At 51.9% G+C, this 19,572-nt stretch overlaps 1 protein-coding gene across 1 annotated transcript in view; it reads right to left on the reverse strand.

The window, feature by feature from the left end:
• The window catches only part of CD81 (CD81 molecule), a 33,649-nt gene extending 15,453 nt beyond the window's left edge, over positions 1-18,196 (reverse strand). The window contains exons 1-2 of the mRNA XM_072864949.1: positions 18,036-18,196; positions 5,059-5,173 (exon numbers count right to left, since the gene is read on the reverse strand). Coding sequence (XP_072721050.1) covers positions 5,059-5,173; positions 18,036-18,101 — 181 coding nt within the window. The 5' untranslated portion in view covers positions 18,102-18,196. The remainder of the gene's footprint in view (positions 1-5,058; positions 5,174-18,035) is intronic.
• Positions 18,197-19,572: the final 1,376 nt, after the last annotated feature.

Raw genomic sequence — 19,572 nt, forward strand, 5'->3', positions numbered from 1 at the left:
TTTCTACTCCCAAGCACGCAAACCTGGCCCCAGCTCGTGTCTCTACTGGTAAACCACCCTCACACAGAGCCTTGAAGAAGCAGAGCACAAACCCAGTGCTGAACCAGCTGTGTGCATCCGCAGGGATTGCTATAGTGCCTCATGCCAAAACAGAAGGTGGTAAAAACCCACTAGTGTTTATTACAGGACCTAGAGACCAGGACTCTTGGGCTTTTCTCTAGCCCTTTCACAACAAGTTTAGCAAAATATTTGCTGTTGAGTCTAACCCCACAATATATAGAAGTTGGCACCACCTTTGAAAGATGCCTAACATTTCCAGAGGGATCAGGACAAGGGTGGGAGCATGAAGAGAAACCAAGAACTCCCCATTGCTCACAGCAGGTCCGCACTCTGTAGCACTGCTGGCTTCCAGAGCCTTTGCACCACACCAGAGCTCAATGCAACCTCCTCTGCAACAAAAACCACATCTCTGAAACCCTGGACATCACTGCTTTTTGTCCAAGGCAGTCCTGAAAGGCTAATTAAGAAAAAAAGCTGCTGTTATGGATAGAAGGGACAGCTCCTCCATGACTGCTTAGCCAACACAAGTCTGTTTGGATGATGTGCCAGGATGCTATGCACTGCTGGCCACATCTGGGACCCACGGCAAGAGTGCCCAAAGCATCCTCACATGCCGTAGGGACGGCGGGCAAGCCCTGAGGAAGCTCAGGCAGGCGTCCCAATCCTTGCCCACGTACACACTGCCACTCGGCAGTCCCTCCTCACCACGAGGGTCAGACCCCCCCGAGGCCAGCAAAGCCTCATGACAGTGCTTCCAAAAATCCTGAGGACACCCACGAAAGCTTGCCAGAGATGGACACCGCGCTGACTTCAAGGACAAGCGTGCAGATGCGATTGCAGTTCAACTCAGATGCGAACTCGTTTGCGAGAAAGACTTCAAAGCATCCCTGTGCTTTCCGGCCCATTTCTTCCAGCCCAGCCTGCGTGAAAAGCAGCTTGAACTCATTTCCAGGGCTGAAATCATTATCCTGGATTGTATTTGTACGGAGCAGGATGATGATGAGAGTCTGTGATTCACCTCGTTAGAGAGCCTGCGCTCCCGTTAACCAGTCTCCCCTCCAGCGCTACCGCAGCACACCGCTTCGCAGGCACGCTCACGGCCTTAAAATTAACCCGAAGCCATTGCTGCCCCCAGCTGTCCCCGCCTCGTCTCCCACAGGCTTTGCTGCCTGACCTGCTTGGGAGCCAGATCCACAATCATCAGCTTGGCTGCTAGGAAAAAAAAAAATCCAAAATAATAATTAAAAAAAAGTGGCCTTTCTATCAGGGCAGCGATACCCAGCAGGACAGTGGAAAAAGGGAGCAGCAGCAAGCAGCCTCAGTTGCCAAGTTTAACCTGCCACTGCACACCCGTCCGAAACCTCACACCACTCCCAAGAAGTGCCGGTGCCGCTGTGCTCCGCGGAGGAGACACTGGCCAGCAGAGGATTTACTAATGAAACATGAAAAAACTAAACAGAAGCAAAACCAATCCCCTCCTCACCCCCAAAGCTACAAGGAAAACCACACCCCAGCTCTGGATGCCTTTGCACTCTTCCTCGTGGCTGGCCCCGCTCCCAGGGCCGAGCTAATTAGAGCCGCGGGTCATGTTGCCCCGTCACTTGCTGGGAGCAGCTGGATGCAGATTTCCTATTTTGGATCTGGCAGGCGAGAGTGAAGCCGAGACCATCCGGCTGCCGCACTCCGCTCCTCACTGGGCAGCTTCAGGGAAAGCATGGGAAGGGCAGGCAGCGGGGATGAGCACCAGGCGATGCTCCCAGCACACAGGCAGCCCAGCAAGAGGGGAAATGTGAAATCCAGGGGTGGGGATTCAAGGCAAACAAGAGCCAAGACTTTTGTCCCCACCCTGCTGGACACATTTCACCTGCAGCAGCTGTCTCTGGGCATCACATAACCAAATCCTTGAAGGATGGGGAACCTGGCCTTCCCCTGTCACATTATCCCACCAAGACGGGGCAAAAGCAGTAAGTCCAGTGTCACTTGCCTCTTCAGGGTCCCCAGGGGCTCTTAAAACCAGTGACACTGCAGCACCAACTTATTATGGAGAGATCAGACTGCTCCAGTTCGTACTGGTATCTGCAGAGATGGACCAGCTCAGCCTTTTACCACGGGCTCTCATAACTCATTGAATCACAGTTTTGTTTTGTTTTTTTTGTTTGTTTGGGTTTTTTTTGTTTTAAATGGTACTTTATGTGTAGGGTCAATAAATATCTAAGAAGTGGTTAACCAGTTGTTAGCATCCGACTTATCAATGCCTCTAGCTATCTTGAAGGATGTTTTCTGACCTTCTGTCAACACCTTGTCCGGCCTCCAGACACGGAGCAGTTCAGATGCAGTGTTATGCAAGGGCAAGAAGGGTTTTAGTTTTTCAACTACAAATAAAGCAAATAAATGCATATTAGACCATAAACCTCGCTCAGATGAAGAGCAAGTATTTTCCTTTATAGTCATGAAAGCATGAAACTAGGGTGCTCCAGCTATCTCCACCCCTGGTACTGCTTGGTCTTTACAGCGCTGAAGCAGTTAACTTGCCATTTGCTGGAGCATTGGGTCCACAGCCAAAATAGAAGTGCTAAAAGCCACGACTGCAACAAGTGGTTAGGGGATCAGATGGTTTGCAAGCCGTGCGGAGGAAAAGCCCATGAACAAGAGTTCGTTTAATACCCTCGCAAGCCAGCCCAAAAGACAACTTGTCGGATGCAGTGCCAAAGTGCCGGGGGGGTGGTACCGCTTGTAGGAAACCCCAGCCCCAGGAGCTCCCTCCTCGCAGGCTGGACAGGTGAGTGGGGGCATCAGTTGCTTGTGCCCGTGGGGGCTGCAAGAGCGGCTGCCTGTGGCCATCCAGCTGCAGGGGAAGCTGAAAGCACGGACCGCTCCTCTCCTCCTGCTCCCTTGCATGGCCAGAGCCTTTCCTTCCCAAGCAGCTCTCCCCTTCACCGGCAGCAGACTCTGCAGTGGGGCCCAGAGGAAGCCTGATCCATGAACGAAAGTTGCAACCAAGAGACCTGAGCGTCAGCCCACTGTGGTGAAAACCTGCCTTATTTCTGAGGAGAGATTAAGCCCTGCACAGGCTGAAGGCAGATAAGCATCATGCCTGGTACCTCGGTAGCTGCCCTGCTCCCCACATCCTCTGTCTCCCACTTCTCCATTGCCTTCCCCCACACCGACCACCTGTGTTAATTATTCTTCCTCTGCTGTAACACACAGACACCCTGGGAAAACAGCCTTTACAAAACAGCTCTAACTTTGGGGCAGGGGAAAGGACACAGAGAGAAACCAGGAGACACCAAAGCACCGCTTTCCCACTCCTCCTCCTCACCAAGTACAAACCCCACAGCGCAAGTTTTCCTCCTCCAACAGTTTTTATTGCTTTCCCCTGTCCTGCAGTGCCGTGGCAAAGCCTGGCCGGCCTTTAAAAGCCTCCTGACAGATCCCGGGACCAGCGCCCTGTGCCAGACACCAAAAAGTGGTTTGCAAGGCCAGGGTGGGGGCGGGGGGGAGGAAACCAGCTCTGGAGGCCAACCCCAGAGAGGTTCCCGCTCCCAAAGCAGGAACATCGTGTGCATGTGTATGTTGGATGCCAGAGGAGAAAAAGGAGGGAGTGGCGGTTGTGGAGGGGGACAAAAAAAGGGAAAAAAAGAGGAAAAGCAAAAAGAAATCCCAGCCTTCAGACTCCAGAGGGCTGGCTGGGAGAGGCAGCAGCTGAAAGAAATGCTCTGCTGTTATTACTGCATGGAAATTACAGCCGCCAGAAGGAATCCAGGCTGAGCTGTTGCTGAATATAACTTTAAAAAGACAGCCAGCATCAAATCATGGGCTGTTCATGAGCATCAGAAAGCCAGTGCGGTGGTGAGACCCATGGTCCATTCCCCATTGCCTTCTAAATAGCGAAGGCCAAGGACAAAGACAAAACAAAAAGGGGTGGAAGAGCAAAAGATGCCCAACAGGCGGGAGGGGAGGACTCGGCCCCTGTGCTCCAGGTCCCCCAGGTTTTGGGAGAAATGTGTTAACGAGGGAGACATCAGTTGTTGGCCCCCAGAAGGAAGGAGACATTTGGGCCGGTTCCTGGAAAGGAGAGAGTTTAACTTCTTAAGAATTTCCTTTTCTCTTTTTCAAATTGAAAATCTACATAGGGGAAATGCTGTAAATATAGCTCTGGGTGCGAGGCAGGAGAGGGGAGACAGCAAGAGAGGAAAACCCACCACTATTTACAGCAGGAGCATCTACTGTAACCAGGCATAGCCAGGGAGAGGGCTCAGGCATGCTGTTTCAGGGGCAAGCAGGGAAAACCAAAGGAAAACCCTTTCCAAAAGGTAATTTCAGCTACAGGTGAGAACAGGACAACGGATCAGACAGGTCCTCGCCCCAGCCCCGGCAGCTTGCACTCCAAGCCGGCCCCTGCCTGGCAGCCAGCTCCTCCTGCAAGCTGCTCCCCCTTGTCCGTGAGGGACTGTTGGAGAATAGGGCAAAAATAGGGGTTTTCATCTTCCAGAAAGCCAGCATGCTGTCAAATTAATAAAAATCATGCTAAGCTTAACCATAACACACAGAGGCTCCACGTGCCCCTCCTGGAGAAGATGAGTCACGAGCTCGCCGAGCTTCACTTTCCAGTGCTAGCCGCTCTGTCGGCTACTTTTACATCCCTTTGGATAGGAAACGAGACACGCTTCCAAGAAGTCCCCCGTCTTCCCAAATGTGCTCCAGGGGAGACGGCAGCAGAGAACAGCACTGGAGAAAACCTGCTATGCTGCAACACGTCTTTTTGCGCTTTTAGTCGCCGTGTCTTTGGATTCTGCGCTTGGGCCATAGCCAACATTTAATGAACACTTTGATTGGCACGGCAGGGGATATTTTGGGGAGTACGGGGAAGCGGGAGGTATTTTTAGTCCGACTCTTTGCTGCTTACCCAGAGCTTTCTGCCCTGCTTTTAGGCATGCCGTGGTCCACCCTGGGGCATGACGCCCACGCAGCAACGCCAGCATCCCCAGATCTACTTACCGACATAGAAGGTGCTGGGGGCCTGCTTGTCTCCCAGCTGCAGGTAGAGAATATTCGTTGTCTGCGAGTCATGCCGAAGCCACAGGGCCACTCCCAGGATGATGCCTCCGGCCAGCTGGGGAGAAAGCAGAGGGAAGCAGGCGTTACCCACTGCTCTGGCTGCGCCGGACCCGGAGCGGCAGTTTTCAGGCAGGAGCAGAAGGCTTGCTTTTCATCTTTCTGCAAATTCTTATTTACTCCTTTCACGTACAAGAACATCCTTCTAACCATCACCCCACCCCTGCAACATGCTTTGCACCCCATACCACCTGAGCCATACGATCTTCCCTGCTTTATGAGAAGACCCCTCATCCTGGGGATGTGCAAAGCACTTTCCAGTTCTTGCAGGTGATTTCTTTCCCAAGAGCTATTTTATTACTCTATTAAAATGGAAGGCTCAGCCTTACCCAAGAAATACAAGATGTGCAACTGAGGCTTTTAGGAGAGCTTTTGAACAGAAGTTAGGATCAGCCCCAATTACTTCCTTTTCCCAACAGGTTGTTATCACCCCATTTCATCTCTCTGTGATGTACAAACAGGGTTTTGGGGGTTTTTTTATCTGCTGAGAACTGGGTAGGAAGGATGGGGAGACTGTGGCTCAGAAAGTGGGGGACCGTCAGTTTTTCCCTCTGCCCCCAGTTTCGCATGCACATTACTTCCCATCCAGGGTCAGGCTTCCAGTCTGAGCAGACCTAGTGGGACAGAGCTTTCTGCACCCCTAAAAGCTGCTCTGCCTCAAGGAAGACTTGCTCAACCAACACGACACCAAAAGGCAGTAAAACTGCTAGTAATGCAGAGCAAAAGTAGAGACATCGCAGCTTTGAGCTGCCACCGCATCCATTCACAGGGGATCCAAAATGCCTCCAACCCCACCAAAACACACTCTTCACAATGTCCACATCTTGACATTTAGCACAGTGTTTAGGAGCACACAGATGACTACGAAACCATACTCAGTGGGACATGGTACCACTTCCAGCAGCATCTTTGTGCTATATCCCATTACTCCCCTCCCCATGGGTCTCAGGGATGTCCACATCAGGAGGGGACAGACAAGGATTCACACCAGCTGCCCTCACAGCATTGCTTTGATTAATATCTAGTTTTCTTCCAAAGTGTCCCATGAGCATGGGAACCCCTGCAGCCATCACTTCCACTGCTTGGTTCACTGCCTGTTTAATTTCATAATGCGATAGAAAAAGAGAAACCATAACACAGGTCCCCGTGGGTGGGCCATGAGCTGGGACGGTGCTCTGCTGCTCCTCCAGCAAGTACAGCTTTCCTTAATGTCCTAATACAGGGATTGAAGCAGAGCAAAGCCTCGGTTCAGGCGAAGGCACAACCACACTGCTTTCGGAGGCTACCATGAAGATGCTCAACAGAGCTGAGCAGCTCTGCGAGTCGATGAGGCTGAAACCGCTGCCTTGCCCATGCTGTTGTCCAGCAGAAGAGCAGAGCACTCACACACACACGTGTGCATGCAGACACATGTGGCAGAGCCCCCAGGTCAAGGATAAAAACACGCTTCAAACATGGGAGGAGATGTTCTGCGTATGGAGCATCAACCCAGCTTACCACTGGAATATTTATGTCCAAATAATGGGAAGTTTTATGACTGACTTCCTCACTGGTTTCTCTTTCAGAGAGGGGCTGGGAATGGCAGTGGAGGATGGGAGCAGATCAGGCACACTGCAGTGGGGAAGGTGTCACTGAGAGGAACTCGAGCCAGAGCATTTCCAGCAGGACTTGCTGTGTTCTCCATGACACCCCCCACTTCCATTTAAAACCATGAGAGAGAGGGGGAAAAAATAAACGCACATGTAAAAAAAAAAAACAAAAACCAAAAAAAACCCCCAACCCTTAAGAATTCAATATCACTTCTACGAAAGGCTGGAAGCGCCTGTTCAAATGCCGATTTAATTTTCATTGTCCTAAATCCTCAAAGCCATTAATCTTAAAAAAGGGAAGATAACTACCAAAGAGTACAGAAGTGGAAACAGGATTTTTTTCAAAAGGGTCTGAGTCGGGTCAGCTACAGGATTGAGAGGCACCATGAAAGTCACATTAAAAAAAAGAGAGTTTGTTCAGTAAAAGTGCAAAGTCTCCAGCTGTGCAAGTGCAGCAGAGCCTCGGTGAACACACGAGGACTAGGATCTGCAAGACAGGCTGTTGGTGGGAGTCCGGCTTTGCCCCTCGGGAATTCAGCTGATGGTTTTCCTCCTTGCTCATTTCTGTATACACCAGCCAAGAGATTTTTACAGGGGTTCCATCAAAGCTGGGGCAAAACCACACAATTTGTGCAAAACTCACAGGGCAAGCTGACCTCTGGGCTTTTCCACTTATCAGAGGGAGAAAATCCCCACCAGCTCCCTGGAGAGGGAGGGAAGATTTTACAAGCCTTTCCCCAGTTTGCCACCAAAATAATCAGCTTTTAACACTTCTCCCACAGCAACCAATGCAACTTCCCCACTGGCATGGTCCCTCATCCCTCTTGTGCTTGGGAGAGCCCGAGGTTCTCCAAACACTCGCTAGGGAGAAAAGTCACGAAAGCCAGTCCATGCTCAAATCCAGCTCCAAATAAGGTAGCTCGTGGCTTTGCAGAAAGTTACCCAAATCCAGGCTGGCATGGCTTGTTCATTGTCTGAGGACATAACGAAGCCCGTGTTTATCCTCTCGGGAGAAGGAGAATGTCCCCAAATTAATCAGTGCTACTCTTAAAGTAAAGGTCTCTCGGTGGCTTCCAGGGGAGAAGAGACCCTGAGGAAGATTGGGGTTTCTGTGCTGGCTGGGAGAGGTGAAGAAAAGACTGCAGCCCTTTTTGGTTTGGTTTTCCCTCTGCAAGGAAACATTGCTGTGCCCTGGCACTCTGCCCTCTGCACTCAGCAGTACCCACCCCAGCACCCCCTGCCACCCATGGCCAGGCTGGGATGACACCAGTGCGAGGAGCAGCAGCTGCTTTCCAATCAAATTTGCCCCAAAACGCCCGACACAGAACGGAAAGCAGGCTGCAAGCTATCCTCAAAATATTTCTTAATCGTTTGGGAGAGTCAGCTGAAGGGGTAGAGCCTCTTCCAACTCATCAAACCCACCCCAGCAGTGAGGTCTGCCTATGGCAGCCAGCTGAATCATCTCCAGATGTTCCTGGTTTCAGCCCGAATGCGCCCCAGGAATGCCCCACGTCCATCCCTCCTGTACTGCCTGAGTCCGTTTGCTTTTTTAACAAAGCACAGAAGACCTCTGAATGGAAGTTTTAATCCAACAGCAGCTGGATTTCTTAAGAGAAAGCAACACTCACTTACTAATGAAAACAGGGTTTAGGCTACGATGAGTAACTTTTTCCATTAAAACCATACATGCTTCCACTACCAAGAAGCACACAACATAATTAAGGCATCTTTCTTCCCAAAGGAAAGAATACAAGAGAGAAAAAACATCATTGGCTCACCATAGTAACCCTGCCTTCCACTGCACCTTGGTTGGGATAATCTAATTTTTAACACAACTTGTTCCAGATATAAGCTTGGTATTTTCTCCCCTCCCCATCCTACAATCAGTGCTGTTTGCTGACATGAGAGCCAGAAGAGCTCCAACCACCGATGGCAGCGTCACGTTGGTCTCTAGGCTGTGTATCCTCATACATTAAATATCCCTTTTTTTCTCCTGTAGGTATCCATGATCTCGTGCAGGTTACCTCATTGCTCTGTGCTTGCCTGGCTAGCCAGGCAGTAACGTCTCAGAGGCTGGGGCCATCACATGTTGCAGATATACCCTGAGTGCCCAGCACAGCTCTCCATTTAAATTTTTGGGGACTGCTTTAATTAAAGCAATAATCTAAAAGCTGCAACTTCATCAACGCCAGCACTGCATCACTCTTAGATCTGCTTTCCACAAGCTGACCTCCCCAGCCAGCTCTTCTCCTGCCAGCACGAAGGCACTTGCAGAGGTGGATACCGCTGAAACAAGCAACTGCTTGGACTCCAACTCGGAGCATCCAGATTATTTTCCAGCATTTTAAGTGCTATTAGCTTTCCCGGCTACTTTTACAGCCTTGCACTTTCCTTTGCTCTGGAATGTTTTAAGTTCTCATTCTGCTGCCTTTCCCTACCTGCACTTTTGTATGCCTTTGTTTAAATTAAAAAAAATAAAATAAAATCCCACAGATACACCCCCCGAAATCCCAAAAGAAAACAACCCCTCGATGAAAATAACACCTCCTCCATCTTCCCTGCCCCTTCAAAAATCCACTGTGAGCCTAGAGGGGCACCCAGTCCACAGCACGGTATCCCTGCTGCATCGCTAGTGCTGCCCAGGACTGGGCTGACCCTGGAGATCGCACCCCGAGCAGCCTGCTGGCACAGCAGAGGTGGCATGGCAGGCTCCAGCATTTCCTCTTTACTGCTATTTTCCAGCTTCCAGAGATTTATTGCTTCTTCCACAGACAGCGAGACTTTTCCAGCTGGATCCTGCCTGCCCAAGGCTTGCTTTTCGCAGGGACACCATTCCTGTTTGGCACGGTGGGAGGAAGCCCCCATCGGATGCTGCCTAGGGGAAGGCAAAGGCAGCCCCCCAGCCCCCTGAGAGGTGATGGAGTGGTACCCCACATGATGGGGTATCACTGTCTGAGCATCACGATAATGGCAGGTACGCAGCCCCGGTTTGCTGCCCCATCCACCGTGCACATAGTGGGACTCCCTCCTGGATTGAGCCTCACCAACTGATATGCCATTCACCCTAAAATTTCCCAGATCCAGCTGTGGGGCAAGGGAACAAGCCCTTCTTTCACAGCTTAGTCACACATCCCCTCCACAAGAAATTCCCATGATTCAGGGGTGCAAGGAACGGCCCCATTCCCCCCTTTAATGCAGAGCATCCCATATCCAAGCTGCCCCCACCTTTGCCTGCTGCTCCCCAGACGCTCGCGTACGCCAGGACGTGCATCACCCTCCCAGTCCCTTCCGCTGCCCCCAGCCCTCTTCCTCCTGCTCCCTTCCCTCTACCCCTCTCCAAAATGGGTTTCCTGGCAGGGAGGAGGAGGAGGAGGAGGAGGAGGAAGTAGTCCTGGCTATAAGGCAGCTTGCCAGGCATGTCAAAGCAAAGCAGACATCCTGCGGCTCAAGCCAGAGGAGGGAAGTGGAGGTGCCAGCAGTTTCACAATGCTGTATTTTTAGCAGCGCCGCTTCCCACAGCCACGGCCGGTCCTGCTGCTGGGACGCTGCTTCCCCAACCCGCATGAGCCCGAGGGCCGGGAGAAGCTCCTGCCTTGCTGCAAAAACACCGGTGGTGGGGCCTGCACCTCAATGCCTGTGAAATACCAGTTACTTACAAGAAGCAGGATGCTGCCAAGAAAGCTTAACAGATTTTAGCTGGTTTATGATTCACGTAGATGATTAAAGATTTTAAACAGGTTTTGATGCTGCACAGGCTTGTGGCTTCCCTTAGACAGCCTGGAAGCTGCACCCTTTGCAAGGGCGGCACCTGGACCCAACTCAGGGAGCCCAACCAGGGCTCCCCATGGCTCCCCTCCAGCACAACCTGCAAAGCAGCCGAGATGGAGTAAAACTGAATCCTCCTCCTTTTAGGCATGGGGAACCAGGGCACAGAAGGATGAAATGGCTTGCCAAGGCTGAAGCATCTTGCCAGGCAAGAAGCCCCTCGCATGGCCAGGAATGAATTGCTACTTTGGGGTTGAATGCTTTGTTCCCAGGTCATTTGTGTGTCTCTAGTTGGAGCAGCAGGTAACAGATTCTCCAGTATGTGCAGCATAAATAATGAAACATCATTGTGTTGCTGAACCTAGTGTGAGTGGGGAAAAAAGCAAGGAGCTAGAGATTCATAACTTGATGGAAATTACCTTTGGAAGGGCAATACAAGCCCTCACAAGATGTGTGCTAGGACCTTACAGGTTTTGTACTACCACCTTGTCCTGTTTTCAGCTGGGACAGAGTTAATTTTCTTCCCAGTAGCTGGTATAGTGCTGTGTTTTGGGTTTAGTATGAGAATGATGTTGATAACACACTGATGTTTTAGTTGTTGCTGAGTAATGTTTCCACTAGTCAAGGACCTTTCAGCTTCCCATGCTCTGCCGCATGCACAAGAAGCTGGGAGTGGGCACAGCCAGGACAGCCGACACCAACTGGCCAAAGGGCTATTCCATACCATATGATGTATATAAACTGGGGGGGACTGGCTGGGGGGCAGTGATTGCTGCTCGGGGACGGGCTGGGCATTGGTCAGCGGGTGGTGAGCAGTCATATCACTGGTTTTTTTTCCCTGGGTTTTGTTCCTCTCTCGCTCTCTTGGTGTTTTCATTTTCATTACAATCCCCCCCCCCAGTTATTAAACTGTTCTTATCTCAACCCACAAGTTTTCTTACTTTTGCTCTTCCAGTTCTCTCCCCCATCCCACCGCAGGGGGAGGGTGAGCGAGCGGCTGTGTGCTGCTTAATTGCCAACTGGGGCTAAACCACGACATACCTCGAGGAACGAGGTGAGCAGCACATAACCGTTGGTGGCAGGTACAGGCGTACAGGCAGTGCCGAGCCTGCCCACACCCTGCACCTCGCTTCCTGGAAAGCAGAAGCTGAATTTCTTTTCTACCGCAAATAGATGTGTCCTGTGGAAGTGCTCAAAGGGCTCAGGGTGCAGCAGGGTGCTGAGAGCTGAATGGCAGCCCACAAACCTGAGAACTGTGGTTTGATGCTGCAACAGTCTTCATGTTACAATGGCAGGACTTCACGCCAAAAATTCACTTAAATTTTAAGGTGAGAAGCACTACAGATCGCCCCCGTGCTACTTGTTGGGGAGGACCGTGGGATATGCTGGAGCACCAACACGTCAGGATGCCCACAAGACTTTTTGGGAGGGGTGTAAGCAGAGGAAGTGACTTAAATCAGACAAATGCAGTTGCAGTTTGACAGCCGCACAATGTAAAAGCTTCTCTGCCGAGCTCGGCACAGGCACTCCCAAACTGCAGCAACAGATAGGACTCTTCTTGGAAAGTGCAGGCAAGCTCTTTCGTTACCTTCTGCAGCGATCATGCTCGATGGCCGCCAAAGGTCAGCCTGAAACCTTGCAGGCAAGGCCTGCCCAGAAATTGCAGAAGGGGCATTTGTAAGGAGGTTGGTGTTTTGCAGGCAGGAGGAAGAAGGCAGCCTGCAGCCCATGCTCTGCACCCAGCAGTGCAGCCGCTGCCACCTTCCAGCAGCAGCTATTAATAGAGCTGCCGGTCGGGGCAAAATTCTCCACTGGTGCCTATGGTTACCAGTCCCACAACACTCCAGGTCTTTTCAAAACAAGCTCCAGAGAAGCAGCATGCCAGAGGCCAAATAAAGCTTGATGGATGGGAGGAGAGCAGGAATCCAGCACCAAAATCCAGGAGCGGGGTCCTCTGATGGGGAGCACCGAACCCACAGGCTGCTCCCTGCCTGGCGCAGCCTCATCCCCACTGTGGATAGAAGTATCGCTATACACTGACATCTACCAGCAGGGTTTAATCACCCTTGGCAGAGAGGAAAACAATTTCAGGTATTGCTTTAAAATTAGTTTGGGCCCATACATAAGCATTTAACTACAATGGTAATACAACTGCTTTCCCTTTTTAATAATACAGTGAAAGGCACTTGCATAGTACAGGATCAAAGTGTTTCTCAAGGCATCGTATGTGTGTTAATGCAGAAGATAAGCATTATGGTGGTTGATAGAAGAATAATCTCAGGAAAACAGAGTAATCCCCCCTCCAGCCACCAGCAATGCTCCCTCCTTGCGACTGCAGCCCAGCCCATTAACTGAAATTGGGTACACCCACAGGGCAGGGCACTGGTCTCTTCAAAAGACCTGCTTAAATAACCTTCTGCATGCAGAACTTCAGAAGAGGTTTCATAGTAGGTGGTGGTAGGACTGTGCTCACTTGACAGAGAGCCCAGAAACACATCCCAGAGAGCCATCAGCAGGAAAACTTGGGTCCAGGTACTGAGCCTATTAAGAAAACCTCTCCCTTGCCCTTCAAAGACAGGCAGTAAATACCTGCAGGGTCAAACACATGTGGAAATATGCTTGCCTGTACATCATCCCAGGATACCGAACCTAAAGTTGGTGGAAGATACTGGGCCAGCATCACATCCTCACTGCTTGCAAGGCTCTCTGTGACTCCCAGGGAGACCAATAACCAAACCCCACGCTCTGCAGCAGCACGGCCTGCTAGCCGCTATCACTAATAGCATTTCAGCTCAGTGCAAGCCTCCACCCGAAACAAAATGCAAGCTGCTTTGTGAGCCCAGGGAGTTATCCCAAACCTGTGCTTCGGAGCTGCACGCCGCATGAACCACCGGCTCTTCCATTCTCCATTTAAACCTGTGAATAGCGGTACCCAACCGCCCTCCTCATCACATCGAGAGGGTCATGAGGAGTTCAGCAGAGTTGTCACCGTGGGACCAACACCACAGAGAGCTGCCACTTCCCTCCACCGTCACCTCTCGTCACCAAAGCCAAATATCTTCAAGCACGCTTTGCGGACTCCAGGGGACAGCTGACAGATTTTTCCAGTGTTGCACAAGAAAATACTCGACTCCTCCACCCCTTCCCTTCTGACCACCGCTGCCGAGACAGGCTTTCACTTCCACCTTACCTCTGCTCTTGCCCTTCCTCCCCTTTGCACCTTGACTGCACCACATCCCCTCAACACAAGCAAGAGAAAAGAGTTATGCGGTGCCTGGAAAATGGCATTAGGAGCAAGCTCTTTCTTTTAATTAGACACCTCTCTGGTAGGGCAGTCAGCGGTGCTCTAGACCTGGAAGGCTGCCACAGGCTGTATTAGCTAATAAGCTGGGCGATCCTTCTCCAAGCAAGCCAGTTTCTCCTTGGTTATGTTTAATTACATTTTAAAATAGCTCTTTGGCTTCCTTTGGCCTCTCCAGGGACTCTTTGCAGCGGTGGTCATTTCAGCCCCATGCGCTGAGCTCTGCTATCAGATTTGGATAATTCAGGACAGCAGTCGAAGTCCAGCCATCTGCTGAGAGTGGGATGGAGAAGCAGCTCTGCCTTGCCACGTGCCCAGCCCAGCCCCGCGCTGGGCTGCAGGCTGAGCTGGCACTGCCCATCGCACCAGCAAAACCACCCAATAAACAGGTACACCAATGCTCCCTCTTGCAGGGCAGGGAAGCAGAGCACGGCCTCATCACTGGCCACCCCAAGGTTTCAGGACAAGTCTGCAGCACAGAAAAGCTTTCGTCTCACCAGCCCTGTGTTCTACTAACCAGGTGAGATCCCTAGGTGCTGCCTGGGGCTGCCTCTGCTGCTTCAGTCAGCGGATGCCGCTGTGAAACATGTGGGGACCCTTTCTTTCCCGGGATGGGCATCCGTTTGTATGCGTGGTCTGTGCAGCGGCCACTGCTCCCTCCTCAAGAGCCACCCTGGACCGAGCAGGTAACCCCGGCAAGCCTGCCATCTTCTTTTCAAAAATGCATGTGCAAAGGAAAAACAAGCCCAAAAATAAAATAAAACCAAAACATCTCGGGCAGAGAGGGCTGCTGAGGCGCCCTGGGGACCTGGCAGCAGGGCTGCCTATTCCTTTTGCTTTTTAACACAGCGGCTTTGTGAAACTCCCCCTGCACTGCCAGGGGAAGGAAGCAGGGGGGAAGCCAGAGGGGTGTCAGTTTATTTACAGTCTGGCAGGACAGCAGGACTTCTTTAAAAAGTTATTGGAGTTTCTTTCTTATTAACACCGTTAAGGCTGAGAATTGCTTCCTTTCTTCCTCTCGGGCACTGGAGCAAGCTCTGTGCAGCACGATGCGGCATTTGCCAAACTTTGGGCTCTGCCTCCTGCTTGTTTTCATCAACAGCGCCAACCTCGGCTGGATGCAAGGCAAATGATGATAAGCAAATGAGCGTGACGAGCCCAGCAGCCCTTGCATGCTAACCAGCTGGCAGGACCGCAGGGCTACAAGTGCCCCGTCTCACACCTCCCTGGGGTCAGATCTGGGGTCCCGACACGGCCAACGTGCAGCAAGGGTGCCCAGCACCACGTCCTGCCTTTAAATGCCACCCCGTAAAAAGGACCTTTGCGCTACAGTGGCAACCAAGGCATCCCTCCCCAGCTGGGGATGCAAGGTTGGCTGCTAACTGCATTCACTTAGTGGTAAAACTAGAATTCCCCTCAACTACTGGTTTAAAAAACAACACAAAAGGGCTTGAAAACTGTAAGACCTGGTGTTCAACCACACTCTAGCTAGCCAGCCTCACAGAAAGCATTGTTAATTCCAACAAAGCCCAGGCTCCCCATCCGCACAGGAGGTGGTCCGAGGTGACTGGCTGTGGGCAAGCCCAGTGCTGGGAGGTGTTTTGGGGAGCTGGTGGGTCCCAGCTCACAGGCACCCCTCCTTAGGAGGAGCTGGAGCATCTCCCCCCAACTCTCACAGGGAGCAGGCACCAGGCTCCCTCCAAGCGGTAGGGCAAGGCACCAGAAGTCCTAACAGGGAAATTAAATGGATTGGCTGTTCCTCTTGGAAGCAAAATGTCCATTTATAAAAGATAAGCTGTTTTGCAAATGCACACTGGGCGAGCGAGCAAGCTTGCTCAGGAGCAGTGCCTGTGTAAAGCCCCCTGCATCCTTCCTGCCATCCAGGAGACCCTTCCTCCCTCGTATCCACACCCAGCGGCTTCACTGACAAGAATGGCAGGAAACTGGGACCAGAAGGGAAGAAAAAGCCCCGGGATAAGCGTGATAACTCGGAAGGAACAACACTTCAGAGAAAAGCCTACCCACCTCCGTCCTGCCATTTTAAAGGTGGGGAAAGATGTGGCAAAAAAAAACCAAACCCAAAACAAAAACCCCAGGACCGTCCCGCATTCATCTTGCAGCTGGCAACCCATCAGGTATCAATTAACACTGTGTGCTGGTTTTGGCTGGGATAGAGTTAACTTTCTTTACAGTAGCTAGTATGGGGCTATGTTTTGGATTTGTGTTGATTGGATTGATAACACACTGATGTTTTAGAACACACTGATGTTTTAGTTGTTGCTGAGTAATGTTTCCACTGGTCAAGGACTATTCAGCTTCCCATGCTCTGCCAGGCACACAAGAAGCTGGGAGGGGGCACAGCCAGGACAGCCGACCCCAACTGGCCAAAGGGCTATTCCATACCATATGACATCATGCTCAGCATAAAAAGCTGGGGAAGAAGGAGGAAGGGGGGGGGCATTCGGAGTGATGGCATATTGTCTTCCCAAGTAACCATTACGCGTGATGGAGCCCTGCTTTCCTGGAGACGGCTGAACACCTGCCTGCCCATGGAAAGTAGTGAATGAATTCCTTGCTTTGCTTATGTGTGTGGCTTTTGCTTTACCTATTAAACTGTCTTTATCTCAACCCACAAGTTTTCTCACTTTTACTCTTCTGATTCTCTCCCCTGCCCCACTGGCAGGGAGTGACCGAGCAGCTGTGTGGTGCTCAGTTGCTGGCTGGGGTTAAACCACAACACGCTGCTGTTCTCAGAGCTCATCATCTCTCCCTTCGTCAGTGTTATACCCAGAAACAAGGCAAAGAGGCCTGAAATCAGGCTGGATTTGACAGCGCTCACTCCCATACAGCAGTAAGCCCTACACCTCCCAGAGGTGGGGACCCCCCAAGAGCTTCACCGTGCACCCCGGGGGAGAAGGCGGCAGGCAGGGGCTCCAGCCGGGCAGAGTAGCTCCCAGTGCAGAGGCAGGGTTTGCTCTGGAAGGCATTGCTCCCTCCCCACCTCTCCAGACCTCCTTGCTGCATTCGCTGCTGCAAGGAAACATTAAGAAAAAATGCAAATTCCTCGTCAACAGAGCGGGATGTCAGATAAGGGGCGCATCCTGACCACGCAGCCAGTGCTCAACAAGCGGTACCTTGCCTCTGTCGGGTGGGGCTGGGCTTGCTGGCAGGAAAAACAGCATTTTGGGGAATGGAAAATAGCTTATTTAAAAAATAAAAAATAAAAAAAAGCAGCCTGCTTGGGCACATTTTGTTGCTCCCGGGCGCAGGAGCAGGGAGAGAGTGTTTCTTGCCACGCCAGCCCCTTGCTGCTGGAGGGTGTTTCTAACTAGGACAAACCCAGTTTGCAGGGAAACCGGGATATGCCACTTCTTGCTAAATTAGCCACATGTCTGGATGGATTATTTCATGAGAAACTTTCTCAGGAAAGGCAACCTCTCCAGCCTGGGTAAAATCTGCATCCTAAAATAACTTCCCAGGCGGCAGAGGCAGCGGTCCCCAGCTCGGGCACGACCCAGACACAGGCGTCGAGGCCGGCTCCCAACACGGTGCCAGGGCCGTCGAGCCCCGTCCGCTCCCTGCCAGCTCTCGGGGCGGGAAGAGCAAAACCATCCCCCATCGCCCATATTTTTTGAACACCCTCTCCTCTCCGGCTCCTCTGCGGCGGACGGCTGGACCAGCGCCTCTCCTCCCTCCGCCTGGCAGCATCCTTCCCTCCCTCCCTCCCCGGCTGGCTGAGGAACGCCGCTTTCCCCGGCGCAGACCCACAACAGGGTTTGGGAGCGCAGCCCTGGGAGGGGACGCCGGCCCGCCGCGGCCCCCGCCCCACCCCAGCTCTGCCCCCCGCGCGGGAGCGAGGCACCCCCTGCCCTTCCGCTCGGAAAGGATGCGTGGAAACATCTCTCTTTATATATCTCGATATAAAAATACATATAGATAGACATGCATGTGCAAATAAAAAAATATATATATGCATGCATTAAAAAAAAGGCAAAGGCTAAGCAGACACCCCCCCCCCCCCCCCCCAAAAAAAAAAGCAACCCCTAAGGCATACCCCAGGCAGGAAGTCTTAATATTGGGCGGGGGGGAAGGGAGGGGGAAGAGGTTAAAACCAGGCGCAGGCAGACGAGCCATATTGGAGCCCCGTTATTTAAAGCGCTGGGGTGGCTCAGCCCCCCCAGCCCCCCCGCTGCCCCGGGGCTCACCCAGAAGATGAAGTTGAAGACGAAGAGGAGGTATTTGATGCACTTGGTGCAGCCTTCCACCCCCATGGCGGCGCGGGCGAGGCGGGCGGCGGCGGCGGCGGCGGCTCCCCTCAATCTCTGCTGCGGGGCTGGGGCGGCGGCGGCGCGGGCGGAGATAACGCGCCCCGCCCCCTCCGCGAACGCCCCGCCCCGGACACGCCCCCGCCCCGCCGCGGGAAGGGGCGATCGGCACAGGCGGCCCCGGCCCCGCCCCGCCCCCGGGGCCGGCTGCGGCTTCTTCCCTTTTTTCTTTTTTTTCCTTTTTCTCCCCCCATTTTTCCTTTTTTCCTTCTTTTCTCTTCCCCCTTTTTTCTTTTTTTTTTATCTTCCCACGTTTTTTCTTTTTCCTTTCTCTTCCCCCCTTTTTTCCTTTTTTCTTCCCCCCGTTTTTTCTTTTATCTTTCCCGCCCTTTTTTCTTTTTTCCTTTTTTAAATTTTTTTGTGTGTTTTGTTTGTTTGTTTGTTTTCCCCTTTTTCTCCTCTTTTTCCCACCCACCAGGGGTGGCTCACAACAAAGAGTTTCCTACACGCAAGTGGCAGCCACGGGGAGGGGTGTTGGGGGGCTGAGGCACCACCATCTCCTAAACCTGACTGCCATCTCTTAACCTCACTGCTGTCCCCTAAACCTCACCAGGCAGCCCGGGGGTGGGGGAGAAACCGCTGTGAAAGGGTGCAGGGTGTGGCAGGATTTGTATTTCTAGATACAGAAGTTTTAGGGTGCATCCATGAGGGGACCACCCCTCCCCCCAAAAAAAAGAGAAAAGGATTTTTACATTAAACCTCGCAGTTTGAAAGTCAGAGAAGCATTTCCTCATTCATTTCCCCCTCCTATTTTATCCTAAGCTCTGATCTGCCCAACGCTTTTTGCCTAAGCTTGTGGCTTTATTACAGCAAGCAATTGCATCAAGTTCAGTAGAACCACTCAGGATGTTTTCCCTCGGTTATTGGGTCACGTGAGCAGCTGGGGGGCTTCAGGGCTGCCCACCAAAGAGATTTGGGTCTCACGTGTCAACAGTTCAAGTAAGCCTCACAGTATGGCTCAGAAATTTTAGTTAAATTTTAGTTTAAAACCCCCAAAGCTGCGCAACAAAAGCGCAATTAAATTTCCCAATCTTTTGGCTGAAACCCACTTTGGCCCACTTGCTCATTCCTAGGAATGTAACTTGCTCTCACCCCACGTTATGCTTCCAGCAAGCTCATTAACTTCTAGGGGCAGGACAGTAAGTCACATAATCAGAGCGTAAGAGGACTTCTGGTAAAGGCAGCAGCCAGCAGCTCCAGCAAATGTCAGGACCTTACCATGCTAAATATGAACTTGGCGCCCGCCTGCAGTATCATACGTGGAAACCTGCCCTCTTTCTGCCTGGGCACTTTCCTCTAGCAAAAGCATTTCAGGGAGCAGCTTCTGAGCCAAATATTTTCACACTCGATGGAGTCTTCCCTGCCATGCATCCCGTAAGCAGGAATGTGCTGTTAGGTAAGCACACGACCTACACAT

The sequence above is a fragment of the Ciconia boyciana genome, chromosome 6 (assembly GCF_034638445.1).
Source record: "Ciconia boyciana chromosome 6, ASM3463844v1, whole genome shotgun sequence".
Taxonomy (NCBI): Eukaryota; Metazoa; Chordata; class Aves; order Ciconiiformes; family Ciconiidae; genus Ciconia; species Ciconia boyciana.